This window comes from Lissotriton vulgaris, chromosome 7 (assembly GCF_964263255.1).
Source record: "Lissotriton vulgaris chromosome 7, aLisVul1.2, whole genome shotgun sequence".
Lineage (NCBI taxonomy): Eukaryota > Metazoa > Chordata > Amphibia > Caudata > Salamandridae > Lissotriton > Lissotriton vulgaris.
The window spans coordinates 1,503,550,457-1,503,571,559 of record NC_141695.1 but is presented as its reverse complement, the minus strand read 5'-3'; the positions used below and the strand labels follow the sequence as shown (position 1 = coordinate 1,503,571,559).

The 21,103-nt window shown below is 44.0% G+C and overlaps 1 protein-coding gene across 1 annotated transcript in view; it reads right to left on the bottom strand.

Moving 5' to 3' along the window:
* The window catches only part of PHF20 (PHD finger protein 20), a 1,006,161-nt gene that overhangs the window by 693,360 nt on the left and 291,698 nt on the right, over nucleotides 1-21,103 (bottom strand). Inside the window, exon 6 of the mRNA XM_086932347.1 lies at nucleotides 2,758-3,307. Coding sequence (XP_086788473.1) covers nucleotides 2,758-3,307 — 550 coding nt within the window. The remainder of the gene's footprint in view (nucleotides 1-2,757; nucleotides 3,308-21,103) is intronic.

Genomic DNA, 21,103 nt, shown 5'->3' with positions numbered 1-21,103 from the left:
GTGGAAGAAACACAAAAAATAGTATGTTAAAACAGCATCCTTTGGAAAACTTTCAGAGTTCTGGTCTTTCTTCTTAACCACCTTAAACCAGCACCTTGCGACTCACCCATTCTTTCATGCTTCTTCATATATATGCCATGGAACTCTACCCAAACTCTTTTGAGTCTACTCTCACGCCAGCCAGGACTTTCCTTTGCTGTCTCTACCCCCATCTACACACTTTCTCAGTCACACTTTCATCTATTAATTTTCCACACCATACTTTTTTTCAAATTGATATCCTAGAATATCCCCACCCTTCTCCACTTTTATTCTCCCCAAAAACAATGTAATTGGACATGGCCAATTTCTTTTAGATCAAGCCCATAATTGTTTCGCAATAACTAGGGTGCTGAATGGGACATAAGGGGGGGGGGGGGGGGGGGGGGGGGCAGAATCAATCACATTTCAAGCATGTTCTCTGAAACAGCCGCAAGTCTGGGGCATATGCATTATTTACATGTCAAATGCATATGTTACATGTAATTTACTGACCCAACCATGATGACCCTCCCATAACACTGGCCTATCTTGAAGGCCCTCAGTTTTTCTAATAGGACAGTTTAGCCCTATGTTACTGCAGTTTTGGTGTCCATTACAGAAGCCTACAGAAAACTATACTCATACTTCCTGTAAACCTAGGATGGCCAATTTGATTGATACCTCACATGTGTAAGAATTACTGGTAAAAACATTCGTAGGAACACAGGGAGCACTCACAGTGTCAGTGAAAACCGTCTTTAATTCCCAAGGGAACCACTTGTGAATTCCTGATACGAGTGAGGATGTTTCTATGCAGTATTACAGACGCCTCAGTGTTGGCAGCAGAAAATTTCTGTAGTGCAGCATGCTAGCAGCAGGGAATGGTAGGGGTGAAGGCAGTCTTCACTTCACTTCCTGCACATAGACAGTATTTATGATACACAATTTTACTATTTTTCGGCTGTACAGATACTGTGTAAGCAAAGATAACCAGCATTGTGCCCTAATGCTACATGCTCCCACTGTCTCCGGATCCAGCCACCCTTTACTCCTGCCACTACACGACAAAGGAGCGATAGGTCATGCAGACAGACTGGGTTTCCATACCTGGTAGATCTTTACCCCAATGACCACTTTCTCCCTTCCCGAGGCCACATTTTCATTTGCCCCGGCATTGCTAGACACTCTACTATATTTCTCACATATAGGCTCACAGTGCTAGAACATGTCTATACCAACACATCACAGAGAAAGCTAATAACACGCCTCTACCTCCACATGCAGCTGTCCTCTACAACCCTTGTCCCAAAGGAGCGCTAAGCCTGGAACTCTAACCTTGATACTCCTTTGACTGATGCCCGGTGTCCTTTCTGCTGTATCCAACTTTAAATGTTATCCCCTAACTATCGGCTCCACCTCATACATTTCAAATTCCTGCATAGTCTATACCATATACCCACACTATTACTGTGGAAGGGTCCCGACACGGACTCACTCCTGCGTGCCCCACGCTGGCTTCATACATCTAGCTTTGGACTGCCCTGCGGTCGCAAACCTCTGGACTGAGGTCTTCCACACACTGAGGGAGTCACTGATTCACCCATCTCCTTATCTCTGTTAATTGGGCTGCTTGGATATGTGAAAGAGGTACTGCATGCTTCTCGTAGACTTGCAGCTATGATGCTCTTACTAGCTAAAAGCGGGGCAGGTCAAGAGCCCCAACAATCCAAGCGTGGATCACTGACATCATACTGTCAAACAACCTTCTGCATCCTGGGAGCTTATGCCGCAGAGATCCCATCCTATAGATATTCTAAAAGCCTTTTGCCTCTTACCTTTTGCGACGAGGCCCGGCCTCCGCCATCACCCTTCTATAGTTGAGCACACTGCTTTGTGAGTTATATCCTTTTAACTAAGAGATGTATGTCAGAGTTTGCAGGTTCTGTATATTAACATGTATGGAGTCTTAGGGCCGGACTGCTAACATTAGGTTGCAGTACATTGTATATGTTACAAGAATGTAATCGGCTTAGCCCATTGCACTAAACCGCAACACATATACCTGCTATGCAAATCTGATCGCAATATATGACTGTCACACTTTGACGTCATGTTGTTGCTTTGTACAATGCAAACTAGTTATAACTAAAACAATAGCAAACTAATAGCTTTTTAATCAATTTATTAAAAAAAATATGAAGTAAAATTCACAATTTTTAATGCTATTCTGATTTTTCTCAAGGGAAGAAACCTTTAACGTGCATTACAATACTTAGGCCCGATTGCTGCTCTTATTCACTTAGCAAAATTCAGGACACATTTACACGCAAACCACTTTTACAATTCACCAGCCAACACTGCTAGAGAGACACCATAATGGAAGAATTTTGTACAACAACTTGTCATCTTCAATAAACCCCATTCTGGTATCTCTGCCATGTTAAAAAAAACACTTGAATGTCTGTATCATACCAATCCATTTTTGACCATCTATTCATTTTTTAATCAACACTTAACAGTTTCATTTTAACAATTCTAATTATAAATCTCGAGGAAATTGCTCATTAAAACACAGATCAAAAAATAGCGTCTCAATTTGTAGTAGGCACAAATTCATTTATTTTACAAATGGAAAGACTGTGTAGAATATGGGGCTATGTTATAAAACCAACACATCCATTTAAATCATGCAACATACAAACAGAAAATTATACTTCACAATACTACTTTAATTACCTGCTGAAGTTGAGGATTGCGGTCGGTTTCGTTTCCTTCTGCTACCAGGAGTGTTATGACTGTTATTTTTTTTCTCCTCCAAGTGCTTGTCAACCAAATTGTCATGATCATTTAAGATATTCTCTTTATCTTCTTTTTCATTGTTTGGCAAAAGCAGGTCGGGTATCTTGGGTTCCTCAGAAATGGCATTACATTTTTGGTTTTTAAAATCAGTCCTGCTTTTCTCAGACATGACAACTGGATTTTGATTTTCAAGATCTTTCTTCCTTTCCTCAGCGGTGGCTAATAACTTATCTTTATCAGGATCTTTCTTGTTCTGCCCCTCAGATACGGAAATAAAGTTATCTGTATCATGTTCTAGCTTGCTTGCATTAGAAATTATAACTGGTTTATCTGGATCTTGGCTTTTGTCAATTTTTTGTGACTGCTCATCTGTATCGTTCCGACTAATTTCTGTTGAACTTCTCCGTTCCTTATACTTCTCTCTCTTTCTCTGAACACATAAGGAAATTTCATTCTTTCGCTCTTTAGGATTTGCACAAGCTAAATTCTGAAAAAGCAAACAAAAAGATAAATAGTTGCATTTCAAATTGAACTGAATACTTGCAGTATAACAATCATATAGGTCATGCTGTTTGTGTTAAAGCATCTGGGCAAAAATAGAAATTTGCTCAGAATTTTTTTTCAGAATTGGAAGAGAAGAACCTACACCACCATGAAATAGAATCACCTGGAAGACAGGTGAAATAAGTTAGTGCCAGAAGAACGATCCATCCAGCGAGGCACGAATATCCACAAGCCTAAAAGAAGGACAAAGTCAACAGAAAGACACAAGAGAGACTAGATCAAAACGACGCATGTGCAAGTGGGAAAGGGAAAAGTCTTAGTTCAGGGGAGACAGAAATTTAAAGTTGACCTTTTGTGCAAGCAAAGATGCACGAGGAACATAGTCTCTAGTCATTTCTATAAGAAAAATAAATGTGAGTTTGCATTACCCTGCTTCAGTAATAGTAAGAAACCGGTACTGTGACTTACCAGTATCTACTGTTCAGCAGCGTATCTTCCACAGATTCACATGGCTAAATTATTGCCATCATTAAGGTGTCCAAAGGTGACTTTCTCCAGCTGGAGCGCGAGTTTTTTTTTTGGTTCTTTATCTATTAAGCTCTCATGACCTTTTTACCTAAATTACATGTCTAAACCAAATTTGTTGTATTTTCCCAACAAGCTGGGAAGTGTAAAAAAAAAAAAACCCGGTTTGTTGCCCCCCCCCCCCCCCCTCCCCTTGAGGAACCTAGAAAATAGTCAACATCTGGCAAATAAGTGTTCTACAAGAAAGCGGTATTCAAAAAAGGTTTGCTATGTTAAGATAGCCTTCTTTCCAAATTTCAGAAACATGCAGAGTTGAGAAAAAAAACTAAAAGGTAAAAATAGGTTTTCCTTTATCACCGTGATTGCAGTTTTTTAAGCGGTGTAAATATTTCTTGTTCTTGTAGTTTTCACCTACTTGCAGTTTGCGGATTTTTAATAAGAAATCCATGAGTGAATCCATAAAGGTATATATTTCTGAAAAGCAGACAAACTTCAGCAAAGGGTCATTTTTGTGGATTCTGCATGGGATTCTTATAGACATTTAATGTTCAAATTAAAAAAAAATTTTAAAAAACATACGAACAAACAGAAATGGATAACTGCTTTCATCTGTATTTTTTGCACTGAAGGCCAAAGACTCTTGCAGATTAAAGATATATATATATAGATCAGTAGATATAAATAGATGTAGTGTTAGTCAATGATTTTCGACAGGGTTTCAACCATGCATACAGTTGTAATATAAATCTAATGCATGGAAACGTATGTGAAGAAAAGCTATGCATCACTGAAATGTGCTCAAGAATCTGAGTTGAGAAATAAAGGTTATTCGTATCACTCTAAATTTGGGATTATCCATACAATTGGTGGTTTTCAGGCCATTTTACAAAACGGGTTTAATGCACACTGGCTTACATCGAAGTGATAAAATAAGGAAATTCAATAGATGACAAATGTTTTATCATTGTGCATTCGCCTGATAAAACAAGTACTCCAACGTGTGAATACGTCCATCACACAGGACAGAAAACACCCAACAATACACCATGGTAACTTCAAGGCTTTTCATTTAAATGGCATTGATGCGTGGGATGTCGGTATCTGCTGTATTAAGAGCCTGGGGTCGGCCAAAACTCAAAAACTCCCCAACATAAGATATTTCTAAAACCTAGACCTTTAGAGAAGTCTAGTGTGGTGTTGATCACTAAGTTTACTTACCCAGAATTCCCTGCGAATGTCACACTTTGGCTTTCTATGAAGGACTATTCTGGAATACCCAGGGGTCAAAAATGTCCTACCATCCAGTATTCTCACACACTGTGATAAATGATTTAAAAAAACACTAATTGTGTTGGTGGGCCATTGCTTGCGATGGGAAAGTCAATATGGAAAGATCAACAGTTTTTATTTTAACAAGTGATGTAATTACTGTTTGGGGTTATTAGCTGGTCTAGGCAGGAGGCAAGTTATAGTTAGCTCTGTAAACTGTAACGCGTTTTTCAGTGTATTTTTGCTTATTGTGTTATTTCATCTCCTATAACGTCACTTCGAGTTATGCCTGAGTGAACAGCCGATCTAACTTGAGTAAACAGCCAATGTCACTATGTGCACAGCATAGACAAACCTTAGCGGCAAAAGACGCCCAAGCTAAAGATGGGAAAAAATAGCACAAACTTTTAAAAAGGCAAAAAAGTATCAGGGATAGAATCCACATAAGGAATTTGTTTAGTGTAAGAAGCAAGTGCTGTCACCACCGACTAAAAAGAAGGGGGGGCCATAGATGAGTGCATGCATTCGTGCACAGATGGAGAATTTGAAAAGTGGACAATGGAAAAGTATGATGTAGCAAGTTACCTGTTTACATGTATGTTTCATCATATTAAAGTTCTGAACATACTGCATGCTTCGATCCGAACATAAAATATTAATTAAATTCACAACAATAATAAAAGGGGAAAGAGAGGATATTCCTGATTGATAAACCCCTTCTCACTTTTTTTTTTTTTTTTAAGAGAGGACGGGGTGAAAGTCTTGCCCAATTCCCTTTGCCTGCAATCCTTCCACCACAATGCATTCTAATTTTCAAGGCAATCAGCTGTTACGCCATCGTCCCATTCCTTGTTACTGAACGTTTTTTTTTTTTTTTTACAGCAGTAGTTTTTTTTTTTTTTTACTTATTGCACTGATGGATTTGAATGCTTCAAGCTGGAAATGTATCTACACAGTCAACTTACCACAGATTCTGAATTACAGCGCCCTTTGAAAGTGATATGTTGCATTCCTTCAAATATATTTTGAAACCAAATACAAGCTGCTTCTAACACAAATCACACCGTTTACTTTTCTGATGTAGATCAGAATCAAAATTATTTTACACTTTACTAGATTTCAGAGTATAACATTTCCTTGAAGATGTTTGTTAGACCTTGCATATGTTGGCATGTTTCCCTGGCTTTCACTTTCTGACCTCCTGTTTTTGATGGTGTAATGAAATTCGGTTTTGCTGGTTTAGTGTCTCTGCACACTTTTTCAGTGTTATTCAGTGCTAAAGTGCAAGTGTGCCTACTGTAAGGAATATGCTACTTACCAGTATGCATCTGTTCTTGGCATGTAGGGCTTCTGACATTCAAATCTGTGCATAGATAGCCGCCTAGTGTTGGGTCCGGATGATTGCCCATTGTTGTCCTGGAAGAGTCTTCGAAGTATCACGAGATAGGTGGCTCCTCCCCTGAACTACAGTGCGCATGGGCATCCTCTCCATCTTCAGATTGTTTTTCGCCATTGTGGCAGAGATGGAGTGTAATACAGTAAGTGATGACCATGCCTGAGAATGATTCTGAGTGCTACAGCTGCGACAGGCACCGGGGAGGAGGGCGGGCGATAGGAATGTCAGCAGCCCTACATGCCAAGAACAGATGCATACTGGTAAGTAGCATATTCCGTTCGAGGCATGTGGGCTACTGAAATCATATCTGTGCGTAGAATAAATAGCAGTTACCTCCTTAGCGGTGGTTACCCGTGCCAGCTGCAGCAGTCTGAAAAAGGGTTCTGAGAACAGCCTGTCCTACAGCAGCTTGCTGTTTGAAGTGCACATCTACGCAGTAGTGTTTGGTAAATGTATGTATGGTGGTCCATGTGGGTGCTCTACATACATCCTCTAGGGGAATGTTACCTACGAAAGCCATGGATGCCCCTAACTTGCGTGTGGAATGCGCTCTTGGGGGAACTGTTAATGTGCGTTAATCTTTTTGATAACAGATTTGTATGCACTTAACAATCCATCTGGCTATACCTGATTTGGAATGGGGTTGCCTTTGTGTTGTGGAGAGAAGGCAACAAACCGTTGTTTAGTCTTTCTAAAATCTTTTGTCCTGTCGATGTAATACAGGAGAGCTCTTTTAACATCTAAGGTGTGCAGTGCTCGGTCTGCCACAGAATCAGGATTTGGAAAGAAAACTGGCAGTTCTATGGTTTGATTAATGTGGAACTGCGACACCACCTTAGGCATGAATTTAGGGTTGGTACGTAGCACTACCCTATTAGCATGAATTTGTGTGAAAGGCTCTTGAATAGTTAGGGCTTGAAGCTCACTAACTCTTCTTAGCGATGTGATGGCTACCAGAAAAGCCACTTTCCATGTAAGAAACTCTCACAAGAGTGAAGAGGTTCAAAGGGTGGTCCCATTAGTCTGGTGAGAACTATGTTCAGATTCCAGACAGGTGAAGGAGGGTGTCTGGGAGGGATCACTCTCTTGAGTCCTTCCATAAAAGCCTTAATGGCAGGCACCCTGAAAAGGGAAAGATGCTTCCTGTTTTGAAGATATGCTGCCATGGCGGCCAAATGTATCCTGAAGGAATTATATGCCAGATTGCATCTGTATAGATGCAACAAATAACTTATGGTGTTTTGCGTGGACGCATCTAGCGGATTAATGTCATTATTGGAACAGTAAATGACAAATCGCTTCCATTTGGCCGCATAGCATGCCCTAGTTGTACGTCGCCTTGCCTCCTTGATGATGTTCATACAGTCAGGGGGCAAGTTTAGGTAGCCAAACTATGAGCTCAGGAGCCATATTGCAAGGCTTAACTGTTGTGGATCTGGGTGCTGAATGTCTCCATGGCTCTGAGTGAGGAGACTGGGCGTGAGGCGCAGCCGTTGGTGAGGCACCACTGAAAGTTCCAGGAACGTGGTGTACCAGGCCTGCCTTGCCCACGTTGGAGCAACCAGGATGAGCGTCATGGAGTGCTGCCGCAGTTTTCGCGCCACTAGCGGTATGAGCGGTGCTGGAGGAAAAGGGTACGCAAATCTGCCTGACCAGTTCATCCATATCGCATTGCCCTAAGACTGCGGGTGTGGGAACCTGGCGGCGAAGGTTTGACATTTTGCGTTTTCCTTTGTGGCGAATAGGTCTATCTCTGGATGATACCACTGCTGGAAATATGGTTGGAGCACCGAGGGGTGTTGAGGAAATATAAATTTTATGGTCAAGATGTGTTCCCTAGCGCGTACCCCACCATCTCCATGTACGAGTTAAAGTGCATGTAACTTCCCTCCTGTGCCAGCTATGAAGACGCAAATACATTTGCGTCCAACGTTAACATGTCCTCTTTCAGACCCACCATGAATGGGTTGAATGGTCCGTTCCTAAGTATGCTATGCCAACGTCTTTTTGTAGTATACTTCTACGTTTTTCAGCTCTAGCTGAGTAGGCCCTGAATTTCTGCCACTGAGCCTCTTTTCTGGCTTCTGACTCCAAGGGCCTCTGCCCAGGCTGCCCCCGTACCCGTGAACTCTGACTTACTTCTAGCGCGGCCCCTCGCGCTCAGCTCAGCCTGCTGCCTGCCAAGATTGACTATAGCCTTCGAGTTATCTGTTCCGCTCCTCGAAAATACATTCCTGCCTACTAGCTTCAGTAAACATCCCCCCCAGCTGCAGAGCCAGAGGGCCGACCTGTCTCAGTGCAAGTAATTCATAGCTCCTGTTGCCATGCTCCCATGGAAGGCCCGTGCCCCCACGCTCCTCATACAGACACTCAGGCGCTTATACACGCACTCACAGCAAGTATAGAATAGCTTCTGCCCCAGAGACCTTTCCGCCCAGATAGCTTAGTTCCTAAACATCAGATATCCGATATGATAGAAGCACAAGTTGATCTGACATGCCAGACTTCTGTCTCTTTCCGTCAGTGTAAATGTCAAGTCCCCTGCACCCCTCCAATCACACGTCATGCAGCTGTGCGCGCATCCAAGTTTCCGATTTCTGCTGACATTGCCACATTTCTGCTTAGTGCCACCCACTCGTGACACCTATCAGTGACGTTTCCAGCACACACCTCTAGTTCACGCCTCTTGATTACGTACTAGTACCACGTGTATACTGTTATCTTGTCTTCTCTCAGCTGTTACGCCTCCTGCACTGTTGCTTATGGCATGAATTAAGTATATAAGCTATGTACTGTTAATAAAATGTAGCGCTCTATCCCTTCTGACACCCCTGTGGTGGTCAGAATCCGATATCTTGGTCATGACCATTCCTTTTTAAGGAATAAAACCCCTAAGAACTCTAACACCACGGACTCTGTCTTTTTCCTTCCGATCTGAGTTATTATTGATTAAGTACTTACCTTGCATAGAAATTAAGAGAGTAAATTAAATATTTACGTCATTTTGGCGCCCGAACAGGGACCCCTCCCCCACCTTACGCGCCGGTTGGTGCGTTGCACGCTCCGTCCCCTGCCATCAGTTAAAGGGAAACTACGCGTACTGGCAGGATTTCCTGTATCTCCCTCTGGCCCACGGAGGTGACGAAGATTGCGATCAGTACCCAGACGAGGCGGTAAGGAGTGCGGAGGATCCCGACCAGAGCCTAGCCGAAAGAAACAAGGTCCGAGGTGTCAAGAGGCCCACCAGGTTTTCCGAAGTTTCCCGAAGTTTTCCGAAGTGTCGAGTCGAGTCCAGTCGAGTTTTCCGAGGCCTTCTGTTCCGTGCTTCCCGGTGAGTACCATTGCTGGGACGTATCTAGACGGGTTTGGGTACACAAGTCCGGTCTGCACTGTTTTTAGGCAGTGTATCTGTACTGTTTAGCAGTATATCTAGTCTGAATTTCTGCACTGTTACACCAGTGTATCTGTACTGTTTAGCAGTACATCCGGTATAGGGGGTAGTCATCTATGTCTTAAAATGTCTTTTTATGTGATTAATGTTGTGGTATGAATGTGATCGTTTTTATGTGCATTATTGTGTTTTCTTGTATAACTAGTTATATTCAGAATTAAGTATCAAGGATCGAGCATCCAGTATCAAGTAGACAAAATGCCGTTTTTCAACAAATTAAAGCAGATAGGAACTAGGAAAGGGATACTAGAGGAAGACATTCCTATCCCCCCTAGGGACACTCCAGGTAACTTTATGTATAATAAGCATGGCATAGATGCCATATTGTATCTAGAATTATGGGCCGACTATACCAAGCATCTAGACGAAAGACACAGATGGCCAGTTAATGGAACATGGGATGCCGAGTGCATCATGAAGGTAGAAGAGGCATTATGGAAAAAGAAAGCCAGACAATCTCAGAAAGACGCCATAGAATTCTGGCGTAAGGAATCACATAAACGTACTGAAAAAGAACTACGTAGAGAAAATAGACTTAAAGAATCAGAAAAAGCCCAAGAAAACGAACTAGTTATTGAAGGAATCCGAGTAAAAACAGAACAAATAGATCGCATCCGAAATAGCCAAGTAAACGGCATGTATCTTATGGCCGAGGGTACACCTGAGGCCCTATCAGAAATACCGAAAAACTTACCGTCACCGTTGGTCCCAACTAAAGTAATGCATAAAACTACTAAAGACATATTCCTAAATTCATATTTAGAGGACGTAGCACCAGCTTACACCAATCTGCCTGTTCGTGCCCTGCCTACTGACAGGGACGGGGGTGGCACTCCGCCCCCAGGTCATGTTCCGCCGGTACCGCGACAGACCTCCCCCGTTCCGCCAGCCCCGCCACTTCCTGCACCTAAAACAGACCCACCGAAATCACGTCTACCAGATCCTACCAAAAGACAAATTCAATTACAGACTCCACACAGAGAGGATGCCCAAGCTTCCGCTACAGGAGGTGCGACCGCGGGTCTTCGGACCCCGCCCTTAACGCCCAGGTTATCCCTAGGGGACTTGCGGAGTCCCACCATGTACAAATCACCCCGTCTTGATATACTCAAAGGACAACTTACAGTTTGCAGATATGATCCAGTACCCGGAAAAGAGGATAGAATGATGATGGCATCATTGCGGTTACGTGCCGCTACTGATTTTCTGTTAATGTTTCCAGGTATGAAAGAGCACCTAGACAGAATCTACCGGTTTATACAGACTGGAAAAGATCCCGAAAGCATTAAAGATGCCTTGGAGCATCAGAAAGTTGACACTCAAGCATATATATTACGTTTTTTCATAAACTGTCTAATAAGAGAACGAGATAGGCCCGGAACAGATCAGAGTGAACTAGATGCACTCCACAAGTGGGGTCAAAATATATCGGGAGGAAAACATGATAGACAGAATTGCATAGCCAGTATGTACAAGAAAATAAGAAAAACAGTAATAGAGATACACGAAAAAGAGAAAGACAAAGCTTCCTCCGAGGAGGAAGAAGAATCTGAAGAACCAGAAAGAGCTGCAGATACTATAGCATATGTAGGTAAGGGAAATTACCTTAGGAAAGGCATCCGTCCAGAAAGCAAGAGAGTTTTCTTCTCTGCCTTGACAAATCCGAATTCTGCTGAGCATCAGTTCCAGGAAACTGATAAAAGGCTTCGAGATCGAGTTGGGTACCACGTACTCAATTCTATGGATGAACAAGAACTAGCCCGATCAGCTGTATCATGGGCCGAGAATGCAGACATATATAATGATGACACCGTAGCACAGACATTTCTGAACCTCTCCCCAGACGAGCAGAAATTAGCAGGTGTATACATGATTCAGCACCTCCTAATCAAATACAGAAAACACTATTCTGATCCAGGTCCCTTACACGAAACACTAGAAGCACTACTTATGGATAGATGGAGAGGCTTAAGTACCAAGTTAATACAAATAATTCTAGAACAACGCCGTAGATATGACACATTCATCAGTTCCGAATATGTTCCCGCCTCCAGAAAGGAAGATGTACCACATGCAATGCGGGGGTGGCATTGAAAGTCAGAACCCCTTACGAGAAGTACACCCAGTTATGGGTACAGATAATATCTTGAAACGCGTGTATGTACACACGCCTCTGACTAAGTTAGAACTGTTAGAAATGAAGAAACTAGTCCCGTGTCATGATAAAGACCCTGCAGGTTTTCACCGAGAGCTTAAAGACATGTTACTAATGGGGGATTACACGTATGATGATATCATGAAAATGTTGAAAGTATTATTGCCCACGGGTATATTCGAGAAATTGAAGGAAAAGGAATGGGAGGTGGGAGACACAAAGATTGCATGGGCAGAAATAGAGGACGAAGAAAGAAAACGGGTCCCAGGGGTAGGCCTTGGGGACAAAACTAAAGCATTACCAGGTTTGATAGTACAGGTCCTGCCAAGATTATTGACGACTAGAAAGGAAGATTGGGACGCCATCTCGTCCTGTAAACAGAAACATGATGAAGATACTAGTGATTTCTATTCAAGATTTGAGAAATGTTTCATTATTAATAGTGGCCTCAAACCAAGTAGCGAGTCGTACCTGCATCTTTTTGTATCAAAGTTAGTCGAGAATTCCCTACCGTTAGTTAAAAACCGTGTATACAAGGTCGAGAGTACATGGCAAGCGAATACGCCATCACAGATGTTACAGATGTGACAATATCATCAGAACAGAATTAGAGAAGAACAAGATCAGGAACAGAAACGTATGAAAGACACAAAGATGAAAATGTTAGTAGCACAGACGGTCCCAGCCGACGGTCACAGAAAGGGTACGACCCAGACAGGTCACACCGCAGCTCCCGTTAAAGGGACATGCAATTATTGCAAGCAGCCAGGTCACTACGTACATGAATGCCCAGTTCTGAAACATAATATAGCGACAGGTAAAACAAAAGAAAGACCGCATCCGCCTAGACAAGACCATAACCAGCACCAGTCTTCACAGAATACACAGAATACGCAGCCTATGCATGCTTCTTCACCTCCAGCACAGACAGTAGCGGTACCACATCCACAGCCCATTGCCGCGTCTCAGCAAGTTTCACAGCAGATGTACCAGTATGCCCAGTCCGCATATCCAGATTATCCCCGATATACATGAAACAGCCTAGAGAGGGAAGGTGGCTTGCCTCTCATTGAGATTCCTGTAGATCAAGAAGGTCCTTATGTACACAGTCACGTATTGGGAAAAGACAGAAAGTTTTTAATTGACACAGGGGCAAGTCGCACTACGATCAGCCATAATGAAGTCCCAGGGGCACCCCTCTCAGGCTCACAGAATGTTTCCCTTGGTTTTTCAGGACAGCCTATTGTAAATGAGGTATCGCAACCAGTTCCCCTGGCTGTGGGTCCGTTATCACGTGTTACAGACTTGTTACTTACAAAATCATGCCCCGAAAATCTGTTAGGAATTAAAACATTGAAGGCTCTAGGAGTTATAATATGCTGTTCCCCGGAGGGAGTCAGACTCTTTCTGCGGGATTTCAAGGGTCATTATATGTTACGTGAGTTTGATGTCAGATTGAAAAATGTACCAGATCACTTGTGGGCAAAAGGCCCAACTGATGTAGGTTGTATGCACATTACACCATACCGTGTCACGCTCAAAGTAGGTGTAGTTTTACCCAGAATCAGACAATACAAGTTACCACCCGATGCTGTAGTGGCTTTACTGAAAATCATTGAAGAGCTCATAGCCCAAGGAGTGGTTGTAGAAACCGACTCCAATATCTGTAATTCACCCATCATTCCGATTCTTAAACGTACTGATCCCAATGCACCGCCAGTATATCGGCTGGTGATTGATCTTCGAGAACTGAACAAATGCATTATACCACAGTTCCCTGTGGTCCCCGATATCTCATCCCTATTGACTGCCATTGATTCAGAAGCAACGTTCTTTACTGTAATTGACCTCAAGAACGCCTTCTTCAGCGTGCCTATTGATCCAGAGAGCCAATATCTCTTCGGATTCAGTTTAAATGGACGCAGCTTCAAATTTTCACGCGCACCTCAAGGATTCACAGAAAGCCCCAGCATCTATAGCCAAGCACTGAAAAGACAACTCGATTGTATCACCATGCCAGTTAACACCGCTTTACTGCAATACGTCGATGATCTACTGATCACCGCTCGAAGTGAGCCCGAATGTGAACAAGCATCACTGACAGTTTTACACTTTCTGGCCGACAAGGGACACAAGGTGTCTCCTTCGAAGCTACAATTCTGTGTTCAGCAAGTTGTGTACTTGGGTCACTTGCTGTCCAAAGTGGGGAGACAGCTCACTCCCGATCGCATTCAGTTAATTGCAAATATGCCGCAACCCCAGACACAAAAGGAAGTGCGGGCCTTCATAGGCCTCACCTCGTACTGCAGACAATGGATTCCCCAGTATGCATTTCTAGCCAAGCCACTCATTCAGTTAACGACACAGGAGGCAGCGACTTCGACTGCCCTCCCTTGGACTCAAGAACATACACAGGCTTTTGAAGAATTAAAGAAAGCCTTATGCCAAGCACCAGTTTTAGCGACACCATGTTACAGCAAACCGTTTACACTTTTTGTTACAGAACGTGATGGTACAGCTTTGTCTGTCCTCACTCAAGATCAAGCAGGTTCACATAAGCCTTGCGCTTATTTTTCAAGTACATTGGATTCAGTAGCTCAGGCACTCCCTGCATGCTTAAAGTCAGTAGCAGCAACAGCGTTAGCAATCAGACAAAGTGATTCAATTGTTTTAGGTCATCAGTTAACAGTTCAAGTACCACACTCTGTAGAGGTTTTGTTAAACAGAACCCAGACTCAGCACTTGACTATAGCACGACTGACAGGTTATGAATTAACGTTGTTCCAGCCACACATAGAAATCAGACGCTGTAGCATCCTGAACCCCGCAACACTGTTACCTACAATTATGACAGACCCGGCCCAGCATGATTGTATAGAAATCATTAATGCAGTAACAAAGCCACGACGAGACTTAACAGATGTCCCACTGACAAATCCCGACCTGACACTTTATGTGGACGGTTCATGCATGAGAACAAGTACAGGAGAATTAGTGGCCGCGTATGCCGTGACCACTGACACTGAAGTTAAAGAAACACATCGTATTGACACACTGTCTGCTCAAGCAGCAGAGCTTATTGCTCTGACCCGAGCTTGTATTCTAGCCAAGAACAGAAATGTTAACATATACACAGATTCACGTTATGCATTCGGAGTTGTACACGACTTCGGAGTCCTCTGGCAAGAACGAGGTTTCCTGACCTCTCATGGGGCCAAGATACAACATGGTCCCCTCATTCAAGCACTGTTAGAAGCAATACATTTGCCCTCGGGCATATCAGTCATGAAGTGTAAAGCACATACTAAAGTTACAGATTCTGTTTCCCAGGGTAACGACCTGGCAGACCAGACAGCAAAACATACAGCACTGACTCACACCCAGATTACTGATGTGACAAAGACAATAGTACCGACAAAGTGTATGGCAGTTAGAGATCCCACCTTAGACGTAATCGATATCCAGACACACGCTACTCCAGATGAAATAAAGAAATGGACTGAACTAGGAGGGATCCAGACAGATCAAGGTTGGATGACGAAGGGAAAATGTACATGGTTTCTCCCTGACTCTATGGTTCAAGTCATGATTAACACAGCACATAGCCCAGCACATCTAGGAGAGAAAGCGATGTTAGATAGTTTACAAAATCTCTGGAGCAATAAACACTTACGAGCAGCAGCAAAACAGAAAGTGCGTACTTGCATGATCTGTTGTCAGTTCAATCCAGGTAAAAGCGTTCCTGTAGAGCAAGGTGGATTTCATCCTCCCGATCACCCTTTTGAAGTCCTCCAGATGGATTATATCCAGATGGACCGTTGTCGAGGTTTCAAATATGTCCTCGTAGTTGTTTGTGCACTTTCCCGTTGGACAGAAGCTTACCCAGTATCAGATTACACCGCCCCAACCACTGCCAAGCAGCTGGTTCGTGAATTCTTCCCACGGTACGGTTTGCCCCGTGTCGTGTATTCAGATAACGGACAGCCATTCTCATCCGAATTGATGAAACAGGTTTCCCTTTTGCTAGGATATCAGTGGAGGTTCCACTGTGTCCGACACCCCGAAGCCGCAGGCCTTGTAGAAAGGCATAACCAAACATTAAAGACCCGACTTGCTAAGATATGTCAGGAGAAAGGGGTCGACTGGATAGTCGCCCTGCCAGTTGCACTATTCTACATGAGAATGGTTGCACACTCGAGATCAGGGCTATCTCCGTACGAAGTGGTCTTTGGCAGACCACCGAATATGTGGGGGACGCCCATTCCGAAGAAAATCACTGATGTTGATTGTAATATGTTGACAGATTACCTTGCCTCCTTGATGTCTGCACTCCAATCATGTCGTTCACAGGTTGCCGCAGCCTTTCCTGACAACACTGATGTAAAGCCACATGATGTCCGTCCGGGGGACATAGTTCTCGTCCGGAATTTCGACCGGAAAAGCCCGTTGGAGCCCCGCTGGAAAGCACCGAAGATCGTCCTCCTTACCACCAGGACCGCCGTCAAGTTGGAAGGAAGAAAGGGGTGGGTCCACACGAGTCATATTAAGCTTTGCAATGAACTAAAAAACGAACTGATGACTCGTCCACCCCCACCAAAGACTGTATAAAAACTAGTGACTTTAAAGTATCCGAACGGGAGAAAACTCCCCAAGAGGAATACCGTATGAAACTCCGATCTAGCAAGTCAGACAGTTTAATTGTTTAAGTCCTCCCCTAGGTGAATCGGTTAAATAGTTTCTGACATGTATCCCCTAGATCGAGATAGAGAGAGACAAGTTAAAAAAGGTGCATATTGTAAATCACTCCGTAGTCACTGTATAGTGACCCTATTAATCATGTTTATTCTAAGTATTTTAGTTATTGTTGCCAGCTTTCTGCTACCTATCTACTGGCCTATCTTCAAGCGTGAACAATCTGTTTACAATGTCTCTGCTGAACACACTTTTAGTGAATTACCTGCACACGAACTCTCTTACAGACTTGCGCTGCGCAACAATACATTCATTAGTATGTTACACCACTCCCATCAGACAAACAATGCTACAGACTGCTGGATATGTGGCCGACTCCCTCCCTACCAGAATTACAAGGGAGCTCTGCCCCTCTTTCCGTACCCGTTCACTCATAATGGCTCCTGTGGGGCATGGTTTAAAATAATTAATTCCTTAGATCCTGATATTGCTGTTTTCGATGGGAGCTGGGTTTGGGGAAACTTGAACTTAGTCCTGCTCGACGTCTGTTACCCTGATAAGGAGGGACTCCCCACTCGAAGAGGAAATGATCTAGAAAATGAAGTATACGGATTAGGTAACTACACAATTAGTCTCATGATCCTTACTGTTGAATCCGAAGCTGCACCAGTTCTGCCCCATATGCTAGTATTACCAGTCACAGGTGAACTATGTGTTAGCAAGAAAGGTTCAGTACACTTAGGTCATAGTAAATGCACTACTGTGGTCGAATTCAGTGATCATGGTAAATCGTCCTTCAAAGCTATCAGTCACTCCTATTTTGTTTGCGGTCATACCGCATACATACGTTTGCCTCCAGATTGGGATGGTACCTGTTATATTGCATTCCTTCTGCCACCTGTTTTTCTAGCTCCCCCAGATTACCATAGAAATACAAATCTAGTCAAGAATAGATCCAGAAGAGATATCCCACTTGTCGACTACACAGAAACGGCATGGGAACAGTACACTGATTTTAATAAAGGATTCTTTTTCTTTTTAGGACCTGTCCAAAACAGTAAATTAATACGTAGATTAACTAGAACACTTGAAGTCGTAGTACATGAAACTGCCTCCGCTTTAGGTAACTTAACAGAGGAGCAATCTGCTATGCGGGTTGTTGTCCTTCAAAATCGTCTTGTTATTGATGTCATCTTGGCAGATAGAGGTGGAGCCTGTAAGGTCATCGGGTCAAGTTGCTGCGTTTTCATCCCACAAAATGCGCCATCTGTCTATCAAGCTATTACCCGTCTGCATAAAATTGCAAATCAGATACATCAGAATCCAGGCACCTGGACTTGGTCCGGTTGGTTCTGGACCACTTTAACTGCTTGGGGATGGAAGATCCTATCCTTCCTAGGTTTTGGCCTTGTCATAGTATTCAGCTGCTGCCTGTGCCTACAGTGTGGGCCGGCGATATGTGGACTGTGTGCCACATCGTGCATTGAACATTCCAGTTTTCTCTCAAACCGTCAAAGAAAGAAAGATGAGCAAATGATGTTGCAAGAACAAACTGATCAAATTATGATGATTAATATATCATGAAGGGTCCGTAGGGAACAAGGAGGGAATGAGGAAATATAAATTTTATGGTCAAGATGTGTTCCCTAGCGCGTACCCCACCATCTCCATGTACGAGTTAAAGTGCATGTAACTTCCCTCCTGTGCCAGCTATGAAGACGCAAATACATTTGCGTCCAACGTTAACATGTCCTCTTTCAGACCCACCATGAATGGGTTGAATGGTCCGTTCCTAAGTATGCTATGCCAACGTCTTTTTGTAGTATACTTCTACGTTTTTCAGCTCTAGCTGAGTAGGCCCTGAATTTCTGCCACTGAGCCTCTTTTCTGGCTTCTGACTCCAAGGGCCTCTGCCCAGGCTGCCCCCGTACCCGTGAACTCTGACTTACTTCTAGCGCGGCCCCTCGCGCTCAGCTCAGCCTGCTGCCTGCCAAGATTGACTATAGCCTTCGAGTTATCTGTTCCGCTCCTCGAAAATACATTCCTGCCTACTAGCTTCAGTAAACATCCCCCCCAGCTGCAGAGCCAGAGGGCCGACCTGTCTCAGTGCAAGTAATTCATAGCTCCTGTTGCCATGCTCCCATGGAAGGCCCGTGCCCCCACGCTCCTCATACAGACACTCAGGCGCTTATACACGCACTCACAGCAAGTATAGAATAGCTTCTGCCCCAGAGACCTTTCCGCCCAGATAGCTTAGTTCCTAAACATCAGATATCCGATATGATAGAAGCACAAGTTGATCTGACATGCCAGACTTCTGTCTCTTTCCGTCAGTGTAAATGTCAAGTCCCCTGCACCCCTCCAATCACACGTCATGCAGCTGTGCGCGCATCCAAGTTTCCGATTTCTGCTGACATTGCCACATTTCTGCTTAGTGCCACCCACTCGTGACACCTATTAGTGACGTTTCCAGCACACACCTCTAGTTCACGCCTCTTGATTACGTACTAGTACCACGTGTATACTGTTATCTTGTCTTCTCTCAGCTGTTACGCCTCCTGCACTGTTGCTTATGGCATGAATTAAGTATATAAGCTATGTACTGTTAATAAAATGTAGCGCTCTATCCCTTCTGACACCCCTGTGGTGGTCAGAATCCGATATCTTGGTCATGACCATTCCTTTTTAAGGAATAAAACCCCTAAGAACTCTAACACCACGGACTCTGTCTTTTTCCTTCCGATCTGAGTTATTATTGATTAAGTACTTACCTTGCATAGAAATTAAGAGAGTAAATTAAATATTTACGTCAGTGTATCTCCCACTAGTGCATCTGATGGCTGTGCCTGCTGAGCAGGTCCGCCATCTGGTTGTCCTTGCCTGGGAGATGTTCCGCTATGAGGAACATGTTCCTTTGAATAGCCCACTTCCACATGCTCTGGGCTAGATAAGACAGTTGTGGAGAGTGTGTGCCTCCCTGCTTTTGGATGTAAAACATGGCAGTCATGTTGTCCGTCCGGATCAGCATGACTTTGTTGCATAGGTGCAATTTGAATGCCTTCATCGCCATGAAGATTGCCATCAGCTCCAACAGGTTGATATGCATCTTCTGCTGCTGCTGCGTACATAGTCCCTGCACGTTATAATGGAGGACATGCGCTCCCCAGCCTTGGAGAGATGCTCCGTTGTCTGCACTATTTGTGGGACAGGCTCTTGGAACGGTCGTCCCCTGCAAAGGTTTTGTGGGTTCCACCAATGCAGAGAGTTGTATGCACGACCGGTCACCAACACTAGGTCTTTCAGATGCCCATGAGCCTGGTTCCACTGTCGTGCCAAGCACTCCTGAAGCGGACGCATGTGTAGCCTCGCGTGCGGGACTATGAAGATGCAGGAAGCCATCATACCTATCAGCTGCATGAATACCTGCGCTGGGAGTGAGTGTTGGGGCCTGAATTTCTGAATTAGCAATTGCATGCTGTTGACTCTGGCAGAGTTTGGCTGCGCTGTTGCGGTCAGTGTTTATTATCGCACCTAGGTACTGTTGTACATGTGCGGGTTGAAGGTGTGACTTTGGGTAATTCAGTGAAAATCCTAGACTGTGTAGGAGGTGAATTGTGCGGAACATGTGGCTGGCACATTGCTGGGCTGACTTTGCTTGGACAAGCCAGTCGTCCAGGTAAGGATAGACATGGATGTGTTGTCTTCGAAGGTGCGCAGCCACAGTCGCTAAGCACTTGGTGAACACCCTGGGGGCAGTAGTGACCCCGAAAGGCAGGACCTTGAACTGGTAATGCTGGTTGTTGACTATGAACCTGAGATACTTCCTGTGACCTGGGTGAATGGGAATGTGGAAATATGCATCCTTCAGGTCTAGGGTTGCCAGGAAGTCCCCCTAACTGAGCAATGGTAGAACTTGCTGTAAAGTTAACATGTGAAAATGTTCTGACAAGATGTACTGGTTCAGGGGTCTGAGATCTAGAATGGGCCGCAGGGAACCGTCCTTTTTGGGATCAAGAAGTACAGAGAGTACACCCCTGTACCTTGCTGTTCCAAAGGCATGAGTTCTATGGCCCCTTTTTGCAGCATGGAGATTACTTCTTGCTGCAATAAGTGCATGTGCTCTGCGGACATAGGACGGTGCCTTGGGGGTATGTTGGGAGGAGTGGAGGTTAGTTCCAGACAATAGCGGTATTGGATAAGTTGTCTCACCCACCTGTCTGTGGTAATGCCTTCCCAGACTGCCAGGAACTGCTGGAGTCTTCCCCCGACCGGTGTTACGTGGTCTGGGGGC